This window comes from Bufo bufo, chromosome 9, assembly GCF_905171765.1.
Source record: "Bufo bufo chromosome 9, aBufBuf1.1, whole genome shotgun sequence".
NCBI classification, from domain to species: Eukaryota; Metazoa; Chordata; class Amphibia; order Anura; family Bufonidae; genus Bufo; species Bufo bufo.
The window spans coordinates 164,881,262-164,903,759 of NC_053397.1; the positions used below are offsets into that span (position 1 = coordinate 164,881,262).

General features: G+C 43.0%; 2 protein-coding genes across 3 annotated transcripts in view; one reads left to right on the forward strand and one right to left on the reverse strand.

Moving 5' to 3' along the window:
- Positions 1–22,498, reverse strand: part of LOC120978732 (centromere protein P) — a 348,964-nt gene that overhangs the window by 119,937 nt on the left and 206,529 nt on the right. The window lies entirely within an intron of this gene.
- ASPN (asporin) overlaps positions 1–22,498 on the forward strand; it is a 49,992-nt gene that overhangs the window by 16,779 nt on the left and 10,715 nt on the right. Inside the window, exons 2-6 of the mRNA XM_040407041.1 lie at positions 4,635–4,934; positions 13,289–13,401; positions 16,179–16,392; positions 19,998–20,108; positions 22,266–22,359. Coding sequence (XP_040262975.1) covers positions 4,658–4,934; positions 13,289–13,401; positions 16,179–16,392; positions 19,998–20,108; positions 22,266–22,359 — 809 coding nt within the window. The 5' untranslated portion in view covers positions 4,635–4,657. The remainder of the gene's footprint in view (positions 1–4,634; positions 4,935–13,288; positions 13,402–16,178; positions 16,393–19,997; positions 20,109–22,265; positions 22,360–22,498) is intronic.

Sequence of the window (22,498 nt, forward strand, 5' to 3'; positions counted from 1 at the left end):
TGAGAAACTAGTGACTATTCTGGCTGATATACTGTATATAGTCACACAACATATTCTATGCCAAAAACACTGTTACATAATCTTCAGGCGTTAGATAGCCAAAACCTAAAGCCTGTATTACACCTGCAGATTTTTCGGCAGATGATCGCTAACAAGCGTTCTTAATAATGCTCGTTAGCGATCGTCTGGCAGTCTAATACTAGCGCCAATTGCCCAACGAACAAGCAGTTGTTCAGTGAAGCATTTACATGCGGCGATCTCCTTCACTGTATGAGGACAATGAATTGCTATTGTTATCTAGGGCTGAAACGATTAATCGATTAATTTTTTGCATCAAAGATTCATTTGTGTCACGTGACCACGGAGCGGGAGTTAAGTGCTTGCTATTACTCCCGCTCAGTGGTCTCCCGCTGCGCTTGGAATACTCACCTTTCCAGCAGGGGGCCTCCGGACACTTCACAGCACGTCCATGGTCCTGCGCTGCACTGACCTACTGACGTCGGCACGCCTTGACCGGACGCGCTGTGTGACGTCAGGTGCAGAGCAGCATGGAACAATGGAGTGTCGGTGGCGCCCATGCTAAAAAGGTAAGTTGGTGAAACCGAGGGGGTGGGGGCTCGACTAAGGCCGGGCGCCCAGAGTGCACAGCGTCATAGCAACCAATGACACTGTGCAATCCGTGTGTCAGGAGAAGCAGGGCAGCAGAGACTATGGCACAAGGGGGGAGAACTGATGGCACAAGGGGGGAGAGCTGATGGCACAAGGGGGGAGAGCTGATGGCACAAGGGAATAAAGCTGGTGGCACAAGAGGGGGAGCTGATGGCACAATGGGGGGAGAGCTGATGGCACAATGGGGGGAGAGCTGATGGCACAATGGGGGGGAGAGCTGATGGCACAATGGGGGGGAGAGCTGATGGCACAATGGGGGGAGAGCTGATGGCACAATGGGGGAGAGCTGATGGCACAAGGGGGGAGAGATGATGGCACTGGGGGAGTAGAGCTGATGGCTATGGGGTGGGGGAGAGCTGATGCCACTGATTGGGGAGAGATGATGGCACTGGGGTGGGCGAGAGCTGATGGCACTGGGGTGGGCGAGAGCTGATGGCACTGGGGTGGGCAAGAGCTGATGGCACTGGGGTGGGCGAGAGCTGATGGCACTGGGGTGGGCGAGAGCTGATGGCACTGGGGTGGGCGAGAGCTGATGGCACTGGGGTGGGGAAAGCTGATGGCATTGGGGTGGGGGAGAGCTGATGGCACTGGGGTGGGGGAGAGCTGATGGCACTGGGGTGGGGGAGAGCTGATGGCACTGGGGTGGGGGAGAGTCAATGGCACTGGGGTGCGGAAGAGTCAATGGCACTGGGGTGGGGAAGAGTCAATGACACTGGGGTGGGGAGAACTGATGGCACTGGGGGAACGGACCTGATGGCACAGGGGAAAGCTGATGGCACTGGGGGATAGTGGAGCTGATGGCACTGGGGGGGTACTGATGCACTTAGGCTGATTGCACAGGGGGGAACGAAGGGTGTTGGGGACTAATGGCAGGGGGTCTTATGAGTTTTTATAAAGGAAAACAGTCTATTAATTCATTTTTTCTTATTAGATTACTCGATTAATCGTAAAAAATAATCGATAGAATACTCGATTACTAAAATAATCGTTTACTGCAGCCCTATTGTCATCCCTCGTCCTACATACAAAATCATGGTTTCTGGGCAGCAGATCGCTGTTTAGACCACACGCTCTGCTGCCCAGAAGCCATGATTGGTGGTGCCTGCATGAACGACAGGATCACCCGATGAACAATCGTTACCCTCTTCATCGAGTGATCGGTGACACATTTACATGACCAGATTGTCAGGAATGACCGTTTGCAGAAACAGGCCCAATAATCTGCCCGATTCTTGGGCCATATAAATCCACCATTATTCACAGTCAGTGTTTGGTCAATGATTTTGATCAGTGATTGTGAGGCAAAAAAAAAAAAACGGAGTGGAGGCTACACAGAGATAATACTGTAGAAGGCCTCCTGCACACAAACGTAGCAGGTCTGTGCCTGGAAGATACGGTGCAGAACGGAGGCACGAATTGGAAGCCCACGGAAGCTCTATGGAGTGCTTCAGTGGGTTTTCTGTCCGTTCCTCTGCACTACAAAAAAAAAAGTAGTGAATGCACTACTTTTTTGCGGTGCAGACGTCGGATTCGGATCGCAGACCCCATTTAAATTAAGCAATTTGCTGTCCGCAGCATAGGCATGTCTGGAACACCGCAGTGTGCATGAGGCCAAATGGAAAGATTTCCACCTGTCCAGTGTTTCTGACCTGCACCTGGTTTTGGTTCACAATGAATGATGGAAATAACTGATTAAACACTGATGTGAGAATAAGGCCTTAGGGCTGTTTCACACGAGCAGATGCCGTGCATGTCATCCGCTGCGTGAAAGAAAGCCAAGCCCTGCTCCGGACAGCATAGACACGGAGCATTAACATGACTGATAATGCTCTGTGCCTCTCTGTGACCTTTTTACTACAAAATCACGGTGACAACTTTATCTCAATCATGTTAATGCTCCGTGTCTCTGCTGTCCAGTGCGGGGCTTGGCACTCTTTCACGCAGCGGATGACACTCATGGCATCCGCTCGTGTGAAACAGCCCTTAGAGTGCAAACAAATCATCTGTTAAAGCTCTAGCACGTGAACGTATTTTTGGTCTGTATCCGATCTGCATTTTTGGTGGGGCGGATGTGGACCTATTCACTTCAATGGGGACGCAAAAGATGAGGACAGCACTCCGTGGATTGTCCATATGCATATATCTGTTCCATAGCACCTGCAAAAAAATAGAACATGTCCTATTCTTGTCCGTTTTATGGGCAATGATAAGACAGTTTTATAGAGGGCAGCATGTTCTCTTCCGCAAAATGCGGAACGCACACGGCCGGTATCCATGTTATGTGGATGCACAATTTGCGGACCATAAAACAGGCTACGGTCATGTGTATGAACCCTTACGCTGCTTCTTCAACGACCTCTTCTTGGTTACCTACAGACAGTAACAGAGAAAGCAGAGGGACTGGAGTACACATGACTGCAAGATCACACTATACAGGGTTTGTTTTCTGGACAATAAAGAGATATAAGCCTGCATAGGAGCCATGAACACAAACCAAGAGAGTTTTATGGAAATCAAAACTATTTGCTAATTTTTGATCATTAAAAAACTGCTTTGACTGAGATGCTTCACAAAAATAAAAAATGTTTCAAAAGTGGATGATCGCCCTGAAAGAGCATTTGTCAGCATCATCAACCCTATTAAACCAGGTACATGGTCTGTCACGTAGATAAAGGAAAATTCCAGCACATATGTAAGGAAAATATTTTGATAAAAATCACCACTTCATTTGAAGTCCCTTAAAAACATGATGCACAGGTTTGAAACCAGAATGCACTGGTTCTTACTCATAGCATGTTGATACTACAGAAGTCCTTGTTTTATACAACCATAGCCTCTAGAAACACAGGTGACGGCCTGATCTAGCCCTGTATGTTTCTGTTGCCATTAAAAGCCGGAAACATGCAGGGCTGGAGAGAGAGAGGTTAAGTAGGTGGCATTAATTCTTAAATCATGGTCACCTGTGCTTCCAGACACTATAATGGTTTAAAACAGGAATTTCCATAGTACCAAAGATGATATAAGTAGGGACCAGTGCATTATGGTTTGAAACTCGCAAGCACTTTTTTTTCTTTTTTATTACAGGACTGTTTCATGTTTTTAAAGGACTTCAAATAACATGGTAATTTTTATTGAAATATTGCATTACTTGTGTGGTGGATTTTCTTTTATCTACAAAATTTCCCATAGGAGAGTTGATGCTTTTCCCTGCACTGTGGAGTATATTACACTGGCAGAAGATATATATTAACTGTTGAACTGTTCTACATTATATGCATACTGCCTGTCAGAGTTGATGATGGTGAATTAAATGATTTGTCTGTATTTGAAATTGTCGGCCCTGTTGTATAGAAATCTTTACTTTATTGCTTATGAGATGTTCAAAGCACCGAGGGGCAGGCCTAGACCCTAAGAGCACTGCTTCACCACCACCTTTCCTCCTTAGCCAGTGCTCCCTCCCCTCGAGTGACAGGGCTAGTTATCCTTACCGTGTTCCTGCCTTGTCCTGTAATCCCATTTGGCACTGAGGAACCTGCTGAGATCTGAACTGCACATGCGCTGTGGGATTATAGGGCCAAGTAGATGGTGAGGATGCCCAGCCCTGTCAATCAAGGGGAGCGAGAGTGGCTAATGGGAAAAAGTGGTGCTCTGATGACTTAGGCCTGCCCCTTGGTGCTCCAAACAGCCCATTACCAAATGAAATAAAGTGCAGATCTCTCTACAACAGGGGCACCAATTTCAAATACAGAGGGATCATCCAAGTCAGAATGAGCAACCCTGCTAGGCAGTATGCTTGGTTTGATAGGGTGGATCATGCAGAAAGGAGCTCTTTAAAACAGTGGAGGACCTGCTTTACACATTATATAGTAGTTTCTATATTATTTAAATTCAGTCCACAGACATAGCATGTGTTAGATCATTTTATGTCATGTAGAGATGAAAACCATCTCTATTTTCTATTACAGGATTTGGATTCTAAGGCTACAAGATGAAGGAATGTGTGCTTTTCTACTTCCTGGCTCTGTGCTCCGCCAAGCCATTTATATTACCTCCAAAGTACATGGCACTAACTGACCTCATGCTGAATGACATGGATGATGATGATGATGATGACGATGATGATGGCGATGACGACGACAAAAACTCACTATTTCCATTTAAAAGGAACATACCTTTCCGACCCACCCCACCTCCGTTTGACATGCACCCAATATGTCCCTTTGGATGCCAGTGTTACCTAAAAGTGGTGCAGTGCTCTGACCTTGGTGAGACCCAAAAAACTTTTCATCATCAAATCATTGTAGAAATAGTATTTTACCATACAACCAGAGAATCACCAATAAATAGAGTTGCCCACTTAAGTCTTTATATTCTCTGTTATTTACCCCACTTCCATATAATTCCATAAGACATTAAATAGTCTGAGAAGGTTCACTTACAAACCTTATGTGAGCTGTCATGGCAGCCATAGTGGTTATCATTCTGCTTTTGCAGAAACTGATCTAACAGCTGTAGAAAAGAAAATCACTAGAATCAGTCACTAATGACTTATTGGATGATACAGTAGCAACCAGAGGTCGCACTACATTTTTTCCGGAAGAGTAAAAATACTCCTCCGACCATTTTTGAGGAGTATGTTTACCCGAGGAGGAGTACGAAATTTGCAGTAATACAAATACATAATATGTAGGCCTACACTTGCTCACATCTGCTTTGGAGGCTGCGTTTGGAGCCTCTGGTGCGGATTTTGTCTGAAGACCAGACAAAAAAGCCTTGTATGCAGCACTTTTTTGGTAAAAAGACAGGCCCATGAATGGAAACTGAACGGACTCCATCATAGTAAGCGGGGTCTGTTCAGCTTCTTCCATGTCAGTTAGGCCGAGTTCACATGACATTTTTGCCATATATTTAATGTACACACAAAAAACGTATATACATTAACAGATGCCTCAGACAGACTACATTGTTAAAAAAAAACATACGTTAGCTTACATGTTTTTTTGTGGACTTTGCAGGATGAAAAAACATGGTACACTACTACACTACACTTTCCCACCCTGCCAAGTACTTTTTTTTTTTGCTATGGAACTCCATGGTGATGGATGTCACAGTATGGCATCTGTTGTGTGTGTTGATCGTATGACAAAAACCCAGCCTTACATGCCCGATCCTGCACTTCCGTTATTTTCGTTGTTCTGCTCCATTAGATGACCAGAACAACAGAAATAAATAGTGGTGATGTGAACGGGGCCTAAGAGGTGGGAATTTATGCAGGGGACCATTACTGGTCTAAATAACATCAAGCTATTATAGCGAAGTTATAAAGTCCAGTCCAATATGGCGGATCTTCCCTGTACTTTACCACTTGGCTATAATAGCCTGTCTGTATTCACTACATACTGCACCACATACATGCGTGTGATGTGTGTGGTGCAGTGTGTGATGTATGTAGTGCAGCGTGTGATGTATACATGTGTGTGATGTATGTAGTGCAGCGTGTGATGTATGTAGTGCAGCGTGTGATGTATACATGTGTGTGATGTATGTAGTGCAGCAGGTGATGTATACATGTGTGTGATGTATGTAGTGCAGCATGTGATGTATGTAGTGCAGCATGTGATGTATACATGTGTGTGATGTATGTAGTGCAGCATGTGATGTATACATGTGTGTGATGTATGTAGTGCAGCGTGTGATGTATACACGTCTGTGATGTATGTAGTGCAGCGTGTGATGTATGTAGTGCAGTGTGTGATGATCACACACTGCACAACATACATCACACATCGTTTCGTTACACGCTGCTGTCACCTTGTTCTGCGTCCATCTTCATGTCTGGGCCCAGTCTTTAGCTCCACCGCCGCCAGGGTCCTTGTGCAGCGTGCCCGACACTCCATATTCAAACATCCCCCGGGAGCCGGCCCCTCCTCCTTCCAGCGCCCGCCGGCTTCCCCTGATGCAGGACCTGTATCGCTCCTGCGCCCACCCAAACTAACCAATAGCAAATCTCCTTGCTGTCCGGAGCTTTGCTATTGGTTACTGCAGGCACAGGCAGCATCGCAGCACTGCCTGTGCCGTTCTCTGCGCGTCCTTCGCTGATGAAAAGCAGGGAAAAGTCTAAGGCAGTGGTGGCTAACCTATGGCACGGGTGCTAGAGGCGGCACTCAAAGCCCTCTCTGTGGGCACCCGCACCCTGGAAAAAGTCTATGGTGTACCAATATGCCTTAGACTTCTCCTGCTATTCATCAGCGCAGGGCGCACTATGAACAGCACAGGCAGCGCACTGAATGTATGCAGGCTATTATAGCTAAATGATAAAGTACATGGAAGATATACTATACTGGACTATAGTATTGCCGTGTTGGCACTCTGCGATAAATAAGTGGGTTTTGGGTTGCAGTTTGGGCACTCGGTCTTTAAAAGGTTCTCCATCACTGGTCTAAGGCGTATTGGTATGCCTGAGACTTTTTCCAGGGAGTAAAATGGCGGGAACTATGGTCTATGATTCTTGTACAGGTGTTATTGCGATCTCAGGTAGCAACTATCTCCAACAAGGTACTGGACAGACCGTCGGGAACTGAGATCGAATTAGAGTACACAGAATGGTGGCCACGAGGAACCTTGTGATGTAATCTGCTAAGTACACTTCTACAAGGTAAAAGAGGATGTACTCCGTAGGGCCTGGGATAAAAGAGATTCTTTATTGGGACACACCAATCACTATTCTACCAGATGTCTCCCGTCCCATTAGTTCACCCATTGCTGGAAGCCATAAAAGAAGCAGGGACCTCCTACCACTGGGCTCACCCCTTCCACATTATTCTACACAAGCAAGGAAGACTTTCCATGACTATTCACACGCCGAAGGACCTTCCTGAAGCTTTCCATTTCTTGAACATCCCACTGATTCAAATACCAGACTGGTCACTACCACCGCTACTTCAGGACCTAAATCCGAGAGGTGAACAGACCTGGAGGACACGTCCATCTCTACCCCAATGTGCATCAAATGGTCGCCTTGAAAACAATTGGACCCGTCCGCAATGTCCTTCTACGATGCAACATCAAGTACCTCCACGCTGAAGCCAAGACATAGAGTTGGTTAATAGGAGACTACTCGTTTGGAACAAGACGGTCTCCCCTGAGGGTCTTGCAGTATACCCTATCCAACTAAGGACCCTCTCTGAGCTCGCAGCCTCCCCACATCTGAGGAGGAGGAAAAGGGATTTGTAGTAACGACTAAGACAGTAGATTCTTGTTACCCGTATTCCTGCTGTGTCTCCCCTCTTCATCTATCCACTCACCCAATAGACCAGGTTTTCCCCAAGTAGATAGCTCTAGTTTTTAGGTTGGTCCATGGATATTCCTCTAAGGCTCCTCTTTGATCGGCCAGCCATTCCACTTTCCGGTACTAGGGTACTGTGCTCTTTGCCTTTTTGGCAGCTGTTACAGCCAGGTTGGGCGATTCACAGTTAAATAGAGTTACATCTAACTTTTAGGTTTACTGGAGAGACTTAGTCTCATTTGACTCCTCCTTCTCCTCTCCGTCCTCCCAGACTCCTTACCCTTTATTTTTTTGTTATTCTTACAACATGTCAGATATATTAATAGTTTCTTTCAATGTCCAGGGCTTGAACATTCCAGAAAAAAGATCCTCCCTACACAATCTAGAACAACTTCACAAATCAACACTGGACAAACACCTGGGAGCTGAATTGACACAATTAAGGCAGCAGGTCCGATCTTTATGTATGTCTAAGGCGAAAGCAACCTTAGTTAAATGCCGCAGACACTATTATGAGCACGGGAACAAACCCAGAAGGACCCTAGCGAGGGCATTGTGTAAGACTAGGCTACACTCCTATGTACCATTTCTTGCAGATAACTCTGGTCAACGAGTAACCTTGCCGAAAAAGATAGCCGAAGCCTTAAGATTATACTATCAATCTTTGTATAACTTACAATCCCCCACGGCTCAGAACTCTGAAGCCCATATCCAATCTTTTCGTACATATCTGTCATCTTTGGGCTTAGGCCGCCTATCGGCGGAAGCAATCGCTGGTCTAGAGTCTCTCCTATCTGCTGCTGAATTAACCATAGCCATCAAGGATTCCCAAACAGGCAAAGCCCCTGGCTTGGATGGCCTGCCCTTAACATATTATAAAACTTTCATCAACATTCTGTCTTCACAGTCTCTGTCTGCATTCAACTCTTTCGCCTCAACTCGCACCTCACTTCCCGATACACTCAGGGCCCACATCACGGTCATTCCCAAAGAAGGAAAGGACCCATCTCAATGTCAAAGCTACCTATCCATCTCCCTTATAAATGTGGATTTAAAACTATTCTCCAAGATTCTAGCAACCAGCCTCATTCCACACATGCAACAACTCATACACTTACATCAGACTGGCTTCATGCCCTTCAGGGAAGCCCGAGACAACACTACTAGGGCTATAAATATGATATACCATGCGATTACGTACATCTAAAATTCCCATGTTTCTTCTTTCTACCGATGCCAACAAAGCGTTTGACAGGGTTGACTGGGCCTTCATGTTTGAAACACTGGGGGATATAGAATTGGAGGAGGCAATGATCGCCCGCATTCACAACTTATACTCGAACCCCACAGAATCAGTCAAGGTGAATGGTTTTCAGCACCTTTCTTGATAAGAAATGGTACGAGACAAGGGTGTCCCCTATCCCCCTTGATATTTATTCTTTGTCTAGAACCACTACTAGGTCACATAAGAGCTAATCACGACATAACTGGGATACAGATTCAGGGAATCTCGCATAAAGTAGCTGCATACGCGGATGACCTCCTTTTCCTTCTTACTAGCCCCCGGATATCACTACCAAATCTTTTGAAAGAACTTAAACACTATTCAAATTTATCAAATTTTAAGATAAACTTCCAAAAATTGGAAGCACTAAACATTACGCTCCCACTGAGACTAGCCACGGAGATAGCGGATAACTTCCCATTTAAATAGACCAGATCCTCACTTAAATAGTTAGGTATACATTTAACCCCAAACCTATCCGACCTATACTCAGCGAACTACCCCCCCTTACACAGGCAATAAAAACGGACTTTGTTCCAACGGTCTAAGGTATCTTCACCTGGTTCGGATGGATCTCCATTTTTAAAATGAATATCCTTACAATATTTCTTACAAGCTATGCCTACACATACAGGTGAAACTCAAAAAATTTTAATATCGTGCAAAGTTCATTTATTTCAGTAATGCAACCTCAAAGGTGAAACGAATATATGAGATAGACTGAAGGTGAAACTAATATATGAGATACTTATTACATGCAAAGTGAGATATTTCAAGCCTTTATTTTTATATATAATTTGAATGATTATGGCTTATAAACTTATGAAACCCCAAAGTCACAATTTTGAGGTACCCTTTGCTCAGGGAATATGGATTAATTAGCTGACTAGAGTGTGACACTTTGAGCCTAGAATATTGAACCTTTTCACAATATTCTAATTTTAAGTTGCATGAATGCAATTCCTTTTAAGTTGCATTACTGAAATAAATGAACTTTTGCACGATATTCTAATTTTTTGGGTTTTACCTGTATTCCCAGATTATTTTTTCATACTTTATTATCCATCCTTACACATTTTATATGGGCAGGGAAAAGCCCACGAATAGCCCGTTCAATTCTATTCTGACCCAAACTTCGTGGAGGTCTAGGTTTGCTGGATTTCATTTCCTATCACCAAGCCACACACCTACTTAAAGTGGTAGACTAGTGTCGTCATCAGTCAAATAAACAATGGATATCAGTAGAGCAATCCTTTTTACCTACTCCACTGGCCACAAAGCCCTGTTTGGGATCCCAAATACCATTGGCGGCACGCACTCACCCCACCATAGGACCGTCAGTTCCATCTATCCTTGAACTACCGAACATTTCTCAGTCTCCCTCACCGATGTTCCTGATTTTGGGTAACCCCATGTTCCCTCCAGGATTAGAGCAAGGTTAGTTCTGGAGGCTGATAAAGGTCAATAGGTTTAGAGCACATCACTTTATTACGTCCAACTCCTGCCCCTCTTATCAGTCACTCACTGACACCTCAGACCCATTAGATCTGTCGAGTTGGCAATCCCAACAACTACAATACTTTTTCACATCACTACCTCCAGCTGCTACGTACAAAAGAGACAGAACTGATTTTGAACAAATCTGTGACGCAAGGGGGAAAATTAGACATGCGCTGTCTCAACTATATGACCTATTCATCTAACCAACCTTCTCCTACATACATACTCAATTAGGAAAGAGACCTGGGTCTTACCTTTTCACTGGAACAGAAATAATGTATATATACATTTACAAGTAAGACCTCGATAGCCAGCAATATCCAGGAAACAGGGTTTAAGGTCCTCTTCAGATGGTACAGGGTACCTTCCAAGCTGCATTCCCTTTTCCCTACAGTTTCCCCTCTATGTTGGCGCTGCGGGAGAACTAGCGGGTCGATGTTACATGTTTTTAAGGAGTGTCCCGTGCTAGCCGGCTTTTGGAGTGAGATATGGCGCAACATGTCTAAATTTACCTCCTATGCTCTTCCTAAGACACCTGCATTCTTCCTGCTCCATCATAGTGAGATTCCCGTATCTACATACAGGAGGTCAATGATACGACATATGGTCAATACCGCAAGAGCATGTATCCCTTGCATGTGGAGGCAAACATCTGCTCCCACGATAACAATGTGGATTAACAAAATACATAAGGTCATGAGAATGAAGGACCTGACAGCATCGTTGAGAGGTACAGATACTAAATTCTATAAAACATGGTGACACTGGATCACATTTCAAAGCTCTCAGGAATTAAACAACATAATTGGGGGTGGTTCTTTCCTACCTCTCCTTAGACTCCATATTCCCCAACCAGTATTTCATGTGTTTGATTAATATCTCCATCCTACATTTTGAGCAATAGGCATTTTTTGTCTGTCAGTGTCTTTTTGTTTAATCTTTAAGGACAGTTGTTCACATTGTGCAATATACCTGGTATTATTGTTGGGCTACGTCCCATACATGATATTTTTGGTTACTGTATAAAATAATGGAAAACCTAAATAAAAGCCACCATATGATGCCTTAAGAGACTAATGAATAGGATTCATGCACAACAATTTTCAGTTATTGTATGGATGTGTCAGCAATTTAGATTAGGAGGAAGAAAGGGAAGGACAGTGACACTTTAAAGAACAACTCTGAGAAAAACACATAAAGGGTATATTTTTGTACTGGTATACTTTTTTCGCCCACAAAACACATCCAAAAAAGCCTTGCTTGTAGCATTTTTGTGACTTTTTTTTTTAAATGTCGTGTTTGCATGCTTTATGTTTTTATGCAGGAAATTATGTAACCCATCCCATAGGATAAATACACAGTAGCATGTTCCCCTCTAATCTGCCTTGTGTGAAAATACCCTTTAAAGCTTTTGGTAGGTCTTTTCTGAAATATATATATACAGTACAGACCAAAAGTTTGGACACACCTTCTCATTCAAAGAGTTTTCTTTATTTTCATGACTATGAAAATTGTAGATTCACACTGAAGGCATCAAAACTATGAATTAACACATGTGGAATTATATACATAACAAACAAGTGTGAAACAACTGAAAATATGTCATATTCTAGGTTCTTCAAAGTAGCCACCTTTTGCTTTGATTACTGCTTTGCACACTCTTGGCATTCTCTTGATGAGCTTCAAGAGGTAGTCCCATGAAATGGTTTTCACTTCACAGGTGTGCCCTGTCAGGTTTAATAAGTGGGATTTCTTGCCTTATAAATGGGGTTGGGACCATCAGTGGCGTTGAGGAGAAGTCAGGTGGATACACAGCTGATAGTCCTACTGAATAGACTGTTAGAATTTGTATTATGGCAAGAAAAAAGCAGCTAAGTAAAGAAAAATTAGTGGCCATCATTACTTTAAGAAATGAAGGTCAGTCAGTCAGCCGAAAAAATTGGGAAAACTTTGAAAGTAAGGGCTATTTGACCATGAAGGAGAGTATTGGGGTGCTGCGCCAGAGGACCTGGCCTCCACAGTCACCGGACCTGAACCCAATCGAGATGGTTTGGGGTGAGCTGGACCGCAGAGTGAAGGCAAAAGGGCCAACAAGTGCTAAGCATCTCTGGGAACTCCTTCAAGACTGTAGGAAGACCATTTCAGGTGACTACCTCTTGAAGCTCATCAAGAGAATGCCAAGAGTGTGCAAAGCAGTAATCAAAGCAAAAGGTGGCTACTTTGAAGAACCTAGAATATGACATATTTTCAGTTGTTTCACACTTGTTTGTTATGTATATAATTCCACATGTGTTAATTCATAGTTTTGATGCCTTCATAGTCATGAAAATAAAAAAAACTCTTTGAATGAGAAGGTGTGTCCAAACTTTTGGTCTGTACTGTACATACATATATATCTATAAAATGTCAAAATTACACCAAATATACTGGTAAGTCTGTTAATAGTTTCTCATTCATTAGTTTTATCAGTCCAGTATGTATACATTTACACAGTTTGACATATAATTTGACTGCATATAGTGACAACATTTGTTCCGTACATTGAATAGGTTTGGCATCCATACCTGCCAAAATTCCTTATGACACAAGATTATTAGATCTTCAGAACAACAAAATAAAAGAGATTAAGGAAAAGGATCTACAAGGTCTCACAGCCCTTTCGGTAAGCAATGCTTTCTTTGGAACTGAATTTCTGTTTTATATTCTTCATTTCATTTTCACTGTAAAACATTTATAATGTGGCATTTAGCAAACTTTTTGGAAACATTCTTCTTCTTCACTCGCTGGGATACAATTTTGTTTTGGAAAAAATAAATAATGGGTTATACCAAGATTTTAAACTCATCCCCATCCATAGGATAGCTCCTCTTACCAAGAGTTTGATCGGTGAGGGTCCTACCTCTGAGACCCATACTGATTATGTTCCACCATGTGAATGGAGCATGGTCAAGCATGCACACTATTGCTCCATTAATCTCTATGGGACTGCCAAAGATGCTCATTTGACCCCCACTATTCAGACACTAATATCCTATTCTGTGAATAGAAGTTATGTTTAAATCTTTGGACAACCAGTTTAATGGAGTAAAATAAGGCTTCGTTCACACTTCTGATCGCCATGACTAATATAGCTCGTACATTTTGTAATTGATCCTTAAGGTCCCTTTACATAGGAAGACGATCTAGCAGATTGTCGGGAAGGAAGCATTCTTTCCCAACAATCTACTGATTGCTAGCGGAGGATACCGATGCATTTACATAAAGGTGATCTCCTCCAGAGTATGGGGAGGAGCGATCACTAATGCCATCACTCTTCCCTATAATGTCTGGCTGTTTCCTAGGAGCAGATAGTGTTTACACAGCACATGTCAGAGCTCCTGGGACACACAGAGAAAATGTATTGATATAGTTGATAAATATCAGATTGTTAAGATCAGACTGCTGGAGTCCACATCTATCCTGAGAACAGAGGGTCCCAGAGTCTCCTGTCTGAATGTGCATAATATGTGACTGATGGAGCAAAGTCCGTCCCGTAGAAGTGAATGGAACTGCTGCATTCAGAGATAGGACTCTGGGACCATCCGTTCTCAGGATCAGTGAGGGTCCTAGCAGTCAGGGACCCTTTTCATAGGATAACAACTTTTATTGTAATATAGGATAAAATTGTATCAAAGAAAAGGATGAGATGAAGGGAAAACGTTGCTTTATATATATATATATATATATATATATATATATACAGTACAGACCAAAAGTTTGGACACACCTTCTCATTCAATGAGTTTTCTTTATTTTCATGACTATGAAGGCATCAAAACTATGAATTAACACATGTGGAATTATATACATAACAAACAAGTGTAAAACAACTGAAAATATGTCATATTCTAGGTTCTTCAAAGTAGCCACCTTTTGCTTTGATTACTGCTTTGCACACTCTTGGCATTCTCTTGATGAGCTTCAAGAGGTAGTCCCCTGAAATGGTTTTCACTTCACAGGTGTGCCCTGTCAGGTTTAATAAGTGGGATTTCTTGCCTTATAAATGGGGTTGGGACCTTCAGTTGCGTTGAGGAGAAGTCAGGTGGATACACAGCTGATAGTCCTACTGAATAGACTGTTAAAATTTGTATTATGGCAAGAAAAAAGCAGCTAAGTAAAGAAAAACGAGTGGCCATCATTACTTTAAGAAATGAAGGTCAGTCAGTCAGCCGAAAAATTGGGAAAACTTTGAAAGTAAGGGCTATTTGACCATGAAGGAGAGTGATGGGGTGCTGCGCCAGATGACCTGGCCTCCACAGTCACCGGACCTGAACCCAATCGAGATGGTTTGGGGTGAGCTGGACCGCAGAGTGAAGGCAAAAGGGCCAACAAGTGCTAAGCATCTCTGGGAACTCCTTCAAGACTGTTGGAAGACCATTTCAGGGGACTACCTCTTGAAGCTCATCAAGAGAATGCCAAGAGTGTGCAAAGCAGTAATCAAAGCAAAAGGTGGCTACTTTGAAGAACCTAGAATATGACATATTTTCAGTTGTTTCACACTTGTTTGTTATGTATATAATTCCACATGTGTTAATTCATAGTTTTGATGCCTTCATAGTCATGAAAATAAAGAAAACTCTTTGAATGAGAAGGTGTGTCCAAACTTTTGGTCTGTACTGTATATATATATATATATTTGATGTATTTTCCTTTAAAATTAGTCTGTCATTTATTTATTTTTGTTAATGAATAGAAAGCTACACTGTTTTGGCTGTAATAGAAACCAGATGGATAATAACCAATTCAAGTGTTGACAGAGCCTTAATGACCTGTAATTTATGTAACTGAAACGCTCTGGGACAAATCTAAACCTGACTTTTGGTTAACTCTATCAGCTTTGAGACTGAAGCATTTCAGAAGGATCAATGAGCTATGATGGGGAGCCCATTGATTCTAATGGCAGTGTAATGAATATGCACCCCTTTACTGAAGTGGAGCGGGAGTTCCAGGATCATTAATAACTACATTTGTACACATCTCTATTACATACTAAAATGTTCTAAAGAAAAGATATATTTTTATCCAGTTTACCTACTGAAAATGGTGATGTGTAACAGACATCTTTTATTATATAAAGCTTTAACGGGGTTGCCCAGGGTTTTGACAGATCAGATCACCGGGGTCCGACACCCTGCACCCCCATGATCAGTTGTTTCCTTGTTGCTCCAGCGCCGAAACTACATAGCTCTGTCCACAACACAATGGATGGAGCTGTGTAGTTCCAGGGTACAAGAAAACAGGGGGCAGTTTGTCAGACTCCCCTGATTTGATACTGATGGCCCATCCTGAGGATAGGCCATCAATATAAAATTCCGGGATAACTCCTTTATCTTTTTTGCCTAAAATCTGTGGCAATCCTGGGATTAAAAATACTATAACATGCTCTTGTTATCTATCTAGGCTTTGTTTCTCAACAACAATAAGCTATACAAAGTTCACCCAAAAGCCTTCCAGTCAACAAACAAGTTACGAAGACTCTACCTGTCCCACAATCAGCTCACAGAAATTCCATCTAACCTTCCAAAATCATTGGCAGAGCTGAGAATTCACGACAACAAAGTTAAAAAAGTACAAAAGGACTCCCTCAAAGGCATGGGGGCCTTACACGTTTTAGGTAGGTGTGTCTCCGGGGAAAGTTATAAGATAGAAAGCAGGTCATGGAATTTCAAGACCTTGCAGGAATCTCTCACATTTTATGCCAAGCTTTTAAAAGCCAATGTTCCTGCAGCTATTTGTCAGAGGCATCATTCTTGAGTAATTTGCAGAAACAATGTAAAACATTCTGTATTACTCAGAACAATTACAGACATGTATAAACCCTGGGACAAGGAATCAAGATTCGACAGCTCCAACGTTAGAGAGATGCCTAAAATGGATTTTTCAGGGTAACACACCAGCCATGACTAGTATTAAAGGAAATCGGTCACCATGATCTTGGACTATTTTCTGCAGTTCTTCATGAGGTGTACTGCAGATAAAGAGTCCAGATTGCTTTTCCTTATTTTCCTACTGCCCCCTGTTCCCCTGTCGTCAGCGCTCAAAGCTGCACTGAAATACAAAGCCCGGACTGGCTCCTAAGGCTAGTTTCACACTATCGTTTAAGAGCATCAACAGGATGTCCCAGCATGGAGCAGCCTGTGGGACCTCTCTGAACCCGACATTGCAGAAGCTGCCTGTAGGCACACTGTTCCCATAACTATAATAGGGAGTGACGGAAATCTGATCACAACCCGGCAAATATGCTGAGAATCGGACGGACTAAAGCCCCTGTGCGCAAGCACAGCAGTCCCAACAATGTCTTTCAGAGCAGCATTGTGCACTGACAGGAGGAAGCAGTGGGCAGTAGGAAAATAAAAGATAGCGATCTGGACTCCTTATCCTTAGTACTATACTTGTATTACTGTAAAATATTCCAAGATCATGGTGCCAGATTCCCTCTAAATCCCAAAATACACAGATCAGCCATAACACTAACACCAGGTGAAATAGAATAATATCTTGTAAAAAAAAACACCTATCAAGGAATATTCGGCAAAAAGAACAGTTTTTGAAGCTAATGTGTTAGAAGAAATGTAGGAAAAATGGGGTAAGGCCTCCTGTACACGAACGTATCCTTTTTAGTGGTCTGCAAACAGCGGATCTGCAAAATACGAATAATGACCACGTGCATCCTGCATATTTCTTGGCCCCCATTGTAGAAATGGCTTTTCTTGTCCGCAAAACGGACATTAATAGGACATGTTCTTTTATCTGCAGTACAGCCGCAAGGATGCGGACGGCGCACGCATGACATCTGTGTGCTGTTTGCATTATTTGCATCTGCATAGAAATGAATGAGTCCACGTGCAATCTGAAAAAAAAGTGGATTGGATGCGGACAAAAATTCAGTCGTGTGCATGAGGCCTAAGGAATTAAGCGATTTAAAGGTCCCTTTACACGGGACGATATTACAGCAGATTGCTGGGATGGAAGCTTTCCTTACTGTCAATCTGCTGCTCACTGGTAGAGGAGACCGGAGCATTTACATGCACCAATCTCCTCCAGAGTATAGGGAGGAGCGGTCGCTAATGCCATCGCCCTTCCCCAGACAGACTCGTTGTTCCCCAAGAGCAGATCGTATTTACACAGCACTGGGAAATGCAGATTTTTGTGCTGCAGTAATGTTTACCCGATGAACGAGGGTTTCGCTCGTTCATTGGGTAATCGGCAGTACATTTACACCGCCAGATCATTGCTAACGAGCGTTACTATGAACGCTTGTTAGCGTTTATCTTTTCAATTCTCGGTTCATGTAAAGGGCCCTTAAGACAAGGGTCAAATTGTGATGGGTAGATGATTAGTTCAGAGCATCTCCAAAATCGGTATTCTTCTGTAGATGCAATGATCTATATTTGACAAAAGTGGTCAAGCAAAAGACAACTGATGAACAGGCGAATGTGTCATGAACGCCCAAGGGTTATTGGTGTACATGGGGAGCGAAAGTTAGCCTGCCTGGAAAAGTAAATGCTGGCTATAATAGAAACATATCAAAACATACAGTGCATCAAAGCTTCCTATGCATGGGGCTGCATAACTGCAGTCTGCTCAGAGTGCCCATACTGGCCCCTGTGCATCACTAAAAGCATCTACAATGGGTATGTCAGCATCTGACAAATAAAAAGTAAACCAAAATGGCATAATATTCAAGATAGAAAAACCGCGCTGCTCGTGATTTTTCTTCTGGAGTAGTCAATAACTTCTCCAGTATACAAGTGCTCCGCCCGAATCTCCGCATTTAGCTCTATATTAGCCAAATAGAGGTAAAGCACATAAATACTGAAGCACCGCAGATACAGACATAATCCTGCAAATTCGCCCTGGTTTGTTGTATCATGTATTCTTTTACATCATGTGGATGGCCAGGTTAGTGTGCATTGCTTACCTGGGGAAGTGCCGGCAGTGGCCTCTTTCAGTAGGATAATGAATCCTGACACAACTCAAAAATTGCTTAGGAATAGGTTAAGGAACATGACAAAGAGTAAATATCAGATTGGTGAGGCTCCTAAGGCTGGGAACCCCACTGATCACGAGAACGTACCCTTTGCAGGCCCCTTGCTGCTCCCCTAAAATAACTGGAGCGGCCAGTCGCACATATGCGCAGGAGTTCAGGAGATAGAGGAATAACTTGTGGATATGGGATAACTTGTACCTACCAGAATACCCCTTTAATGAATGTGCTGCTAATGCCTTGGTGCCAAGTAAATGAGCCCAGCTGCAATTGTTACTCTACTGATTGCTCTGTAAGCACATCTGGTCCTTCCCTTATATTGTGGTCAGATGTTCTCATCATGACCCGATGCTGTTCTTTTAAATTCAAACACAGAACATCTGCCTAAATGACTGTCCATTGCTGGTGAGAAGAAGCTGCAAGTGCTTCCGTTCCCGTTGGCTGGCCTGCTCGATAGCAGAATATACTCCGCTGCCCTGTACAGAATGCTGGTGTTGGGACACAATGTGTGACCAACTACACGGGAAGAAAATAAGACAGATGAGCTGATCAAGAATCAAGAGAACAGGGGGCGCCATTTCAATCAAGCAATGATTATGTTTTACATGATCTATCAGAAAAATATTGAATTGTGGGAACCATCCTATAGGGCATAAATAGGGATACCTCCCTATTCTAGGGTAAGGTATCCGGACAGGGCCGCCTCTTGCGGGGTAGGAACTCTGTGTAGATAGGCAGGTGAACACTAGCATTGCCCCCTTCCCCAATCAGGGCCTACTAGGGACAGTGGTTCCCTGCACCAATCTACATCTTGCAATTACCTACGACTACATCTAACCCTCGGCCCATACGCGGTATTATTTCCACCACGCTAGGCTGATCCCTACCAGGGGGCGTCTGAATGGTAAGACTGTTCCATAAATTTTAGCCATATCTCAAGCATCTATTTGTGGCGCTATATATTTTATATAATCTAACAGTAAAAGTTATATTTTAAGCTCTCCCAAATTCTACATTGTTCATTAAATTGTTAGTGGGAGCGCCGATATCTAAAAATCCTAACCACCCTACATAGAATTCTACAATAAGTACAATACTAATAGCAGTAGCATTGCTGCTTGTAACCTTCTGCCTGAGCCATCAAATTACACATCGATATCTCCAACAAAATGCATTCCATGCAACACTCTGCATATGTCATGACACCACCACTAACTATCTTTGTTTGACAGAAATGAGTGCAAATCCACTTGAAAATGAAGGGATAGAACCAGGAGCATTTGAAGGACTGACAGTCTTCCACGTTAGGATGGCAGAAGCCAAGCTGACATCCATCCCTAAAGGTTGGTAAGATTTTGCTTGATCCCCCTCTATGAGCAGAACAGAAATACAGTTGCAAGAAAAAGTATGTGAACCCTTTGGAATGATATGGATTTCTGCACAAATTGGTCATAAAATGTGATCTGATCTTCATCTAAGTCACAACAATAGACAGACACAGTCTGCTTAAACTAATAACACACAAAGAATTAAATGTTACCATGTTTTTATTGAACACACCATGTAAACATTCACAGTGCAGGTGGAAAAAGTATGTGAACCCCTAGACTAATGACATCTCCAAGAGCGAATTGGAGTGAGGTGTCGGCCAACTGTAGTCCAATCAATGAGATAAATTCGGAGGTGTTGGTTACAGCTGCCCTGCCCTATAAAAAACACACACCAGTTCTGGGTTTGCTTTTCACAAGAAGCATTGGCTGATGTGAATGATGCCTCGCACAAAAGAGCTCTCAGAAGACCTATGATTAAGAATTGTTGACTTGCATAAAGCTGGAAAGGATTATAAAAGTATCTCATCTGTTCATCAGTACTGCTGCTACTCTCCCTAGGAGTGGCCGTCCTGTAAAGATGACTGCAAGAGCACAGCGCAGACTGCTCAATGAGGTGAAGAAGAATCCTAGAGTGTCAGCTAAAGACTTACAAAAGTCTCTGGCACATGCTAACATCCCTGTTAGCGAATCTACGATACGTAAAACACTAAACAAGAATGGGTTTCATGGGAGGATGCCAAAGAGGAAGCCACTGCTGTCCAAAAAAAACATTGCTGCACGTTTACAGTTTGCACAAGAGCATCTAGATGTTCCACAGCAGTACTGGCAAAATATCCTGTGGACAGATAAAACCAAAGTTGAGTTGTTTGGAAGAAACACACAACACTATGTGTGGAGAAAAAGAGGCACAGCACACCAACATCAAAACCTCATCCCAACTGTGAAGTATGGTGGTGGGGGCATCATGGTTTGGGGCTGCTTTGCTGCGTCAGGACCTGGACGGATTGCTATCATCGAAGGAAAAATTAATTCCCAAGTTTATCAAGACATTTTGCAGGAGAACTTAAGGCCATCTGTCCACCAGCTGAAGCTCAACAGAAGATGGGTGTTGCAACAGGACAACGACCCAAAGCATAGAAGTAAATCAACAATAGAATGGCTTAAGCAGAAGAAAATACGCCTTCTGGAGTGGCCCAGTCAGAGTCCTGACCTCAACCCGATTGAGATGCTGTGGCATGACCTCAAGAAAGCGAATCACATGAGACATCCCAAGAATATTGCTGAACTGAAACAGTTCTGTAAAGAGGAACGGTCAAGAATTACTCCTGACCGTTGTGCACGTCTTATCTGCAACTACAGGAAACGTTTGGTTGAAGTTATTGCTGCCAAAGGAGGTTCAACCAGTTATTAAATCCAAGGGTTCACATACTTTTTCCACCTGCACTGTGAATGTTTACATGGTGTGTTCAATAAAAACATGGTAACATTTAATTCTTTGTGTGTTATTAGTTTAAGCAGACTGTGATTGTCTATTGTTGTGACTTAGATGAAGATCAGATCACATTTTATGACCAATTTGTGCAGAAATCCATATCATTCCAAAGGGATCACATACTTTTTCTTGCAACTGTAATTAATATATTACATGATGGCCAATCTTTAAAACGTCCGCCATGTGATGGTACAGTTCTCCTGCAGCAGCCGCTGGTCACCATGCTCAATTCTATTTAAGAAGGGACAGTCCTCATGAGACAACTGCTTTAGGAAGAAGTTAGGGGCCTATCTCCCCTCTATGGGACACAGCGCTTGTGTGTAATGTGTGTGGCAGAAAGCCATATGTCGGGATGGTGCAGGAATCTATTGCTGGCTCTATTTTTTCGTCCATGTGCTAGCAAACATTTTTCTCAGATATTCATTTCTATGACAGCCATGCACACATCCATTTTTCTTGTTTGTGGATCCCGGTGGCTGTTCTGAAAATTATAGAGCATGTCCTATTCTTGTCTGTATTACGGACAAGAATAGGCCTTTCTATCGATGGGAGTGAGAAAAATGTGGAGTGCACACCAAAGGTGTCTGTGTTTGTGGATCCATTGTTTGCTGACCGAAATCCGGACAGGGCCAAGTGCATGAGGCCTAACAGTAATAATGTTGCTGATTTCTACATAGGTCTACCACCATCAATCTACGAGCTTCACCTTGACCACAACAAAATTTCATCTATAGAGCTTGAAGACTTTATACGCTACAAAGAACTCCAGAGGTAACTCATGTTTCTTAGGAGCTAAACCTTTTAATAAGTGAAATGGGGTCCGGTGGTGATCCGTACACTTTGCGGCATAAATGCCGGGTTTCCACCTAACAAAAAACGTTGCATGAAATGAATTTTGTCTGGCTGACTG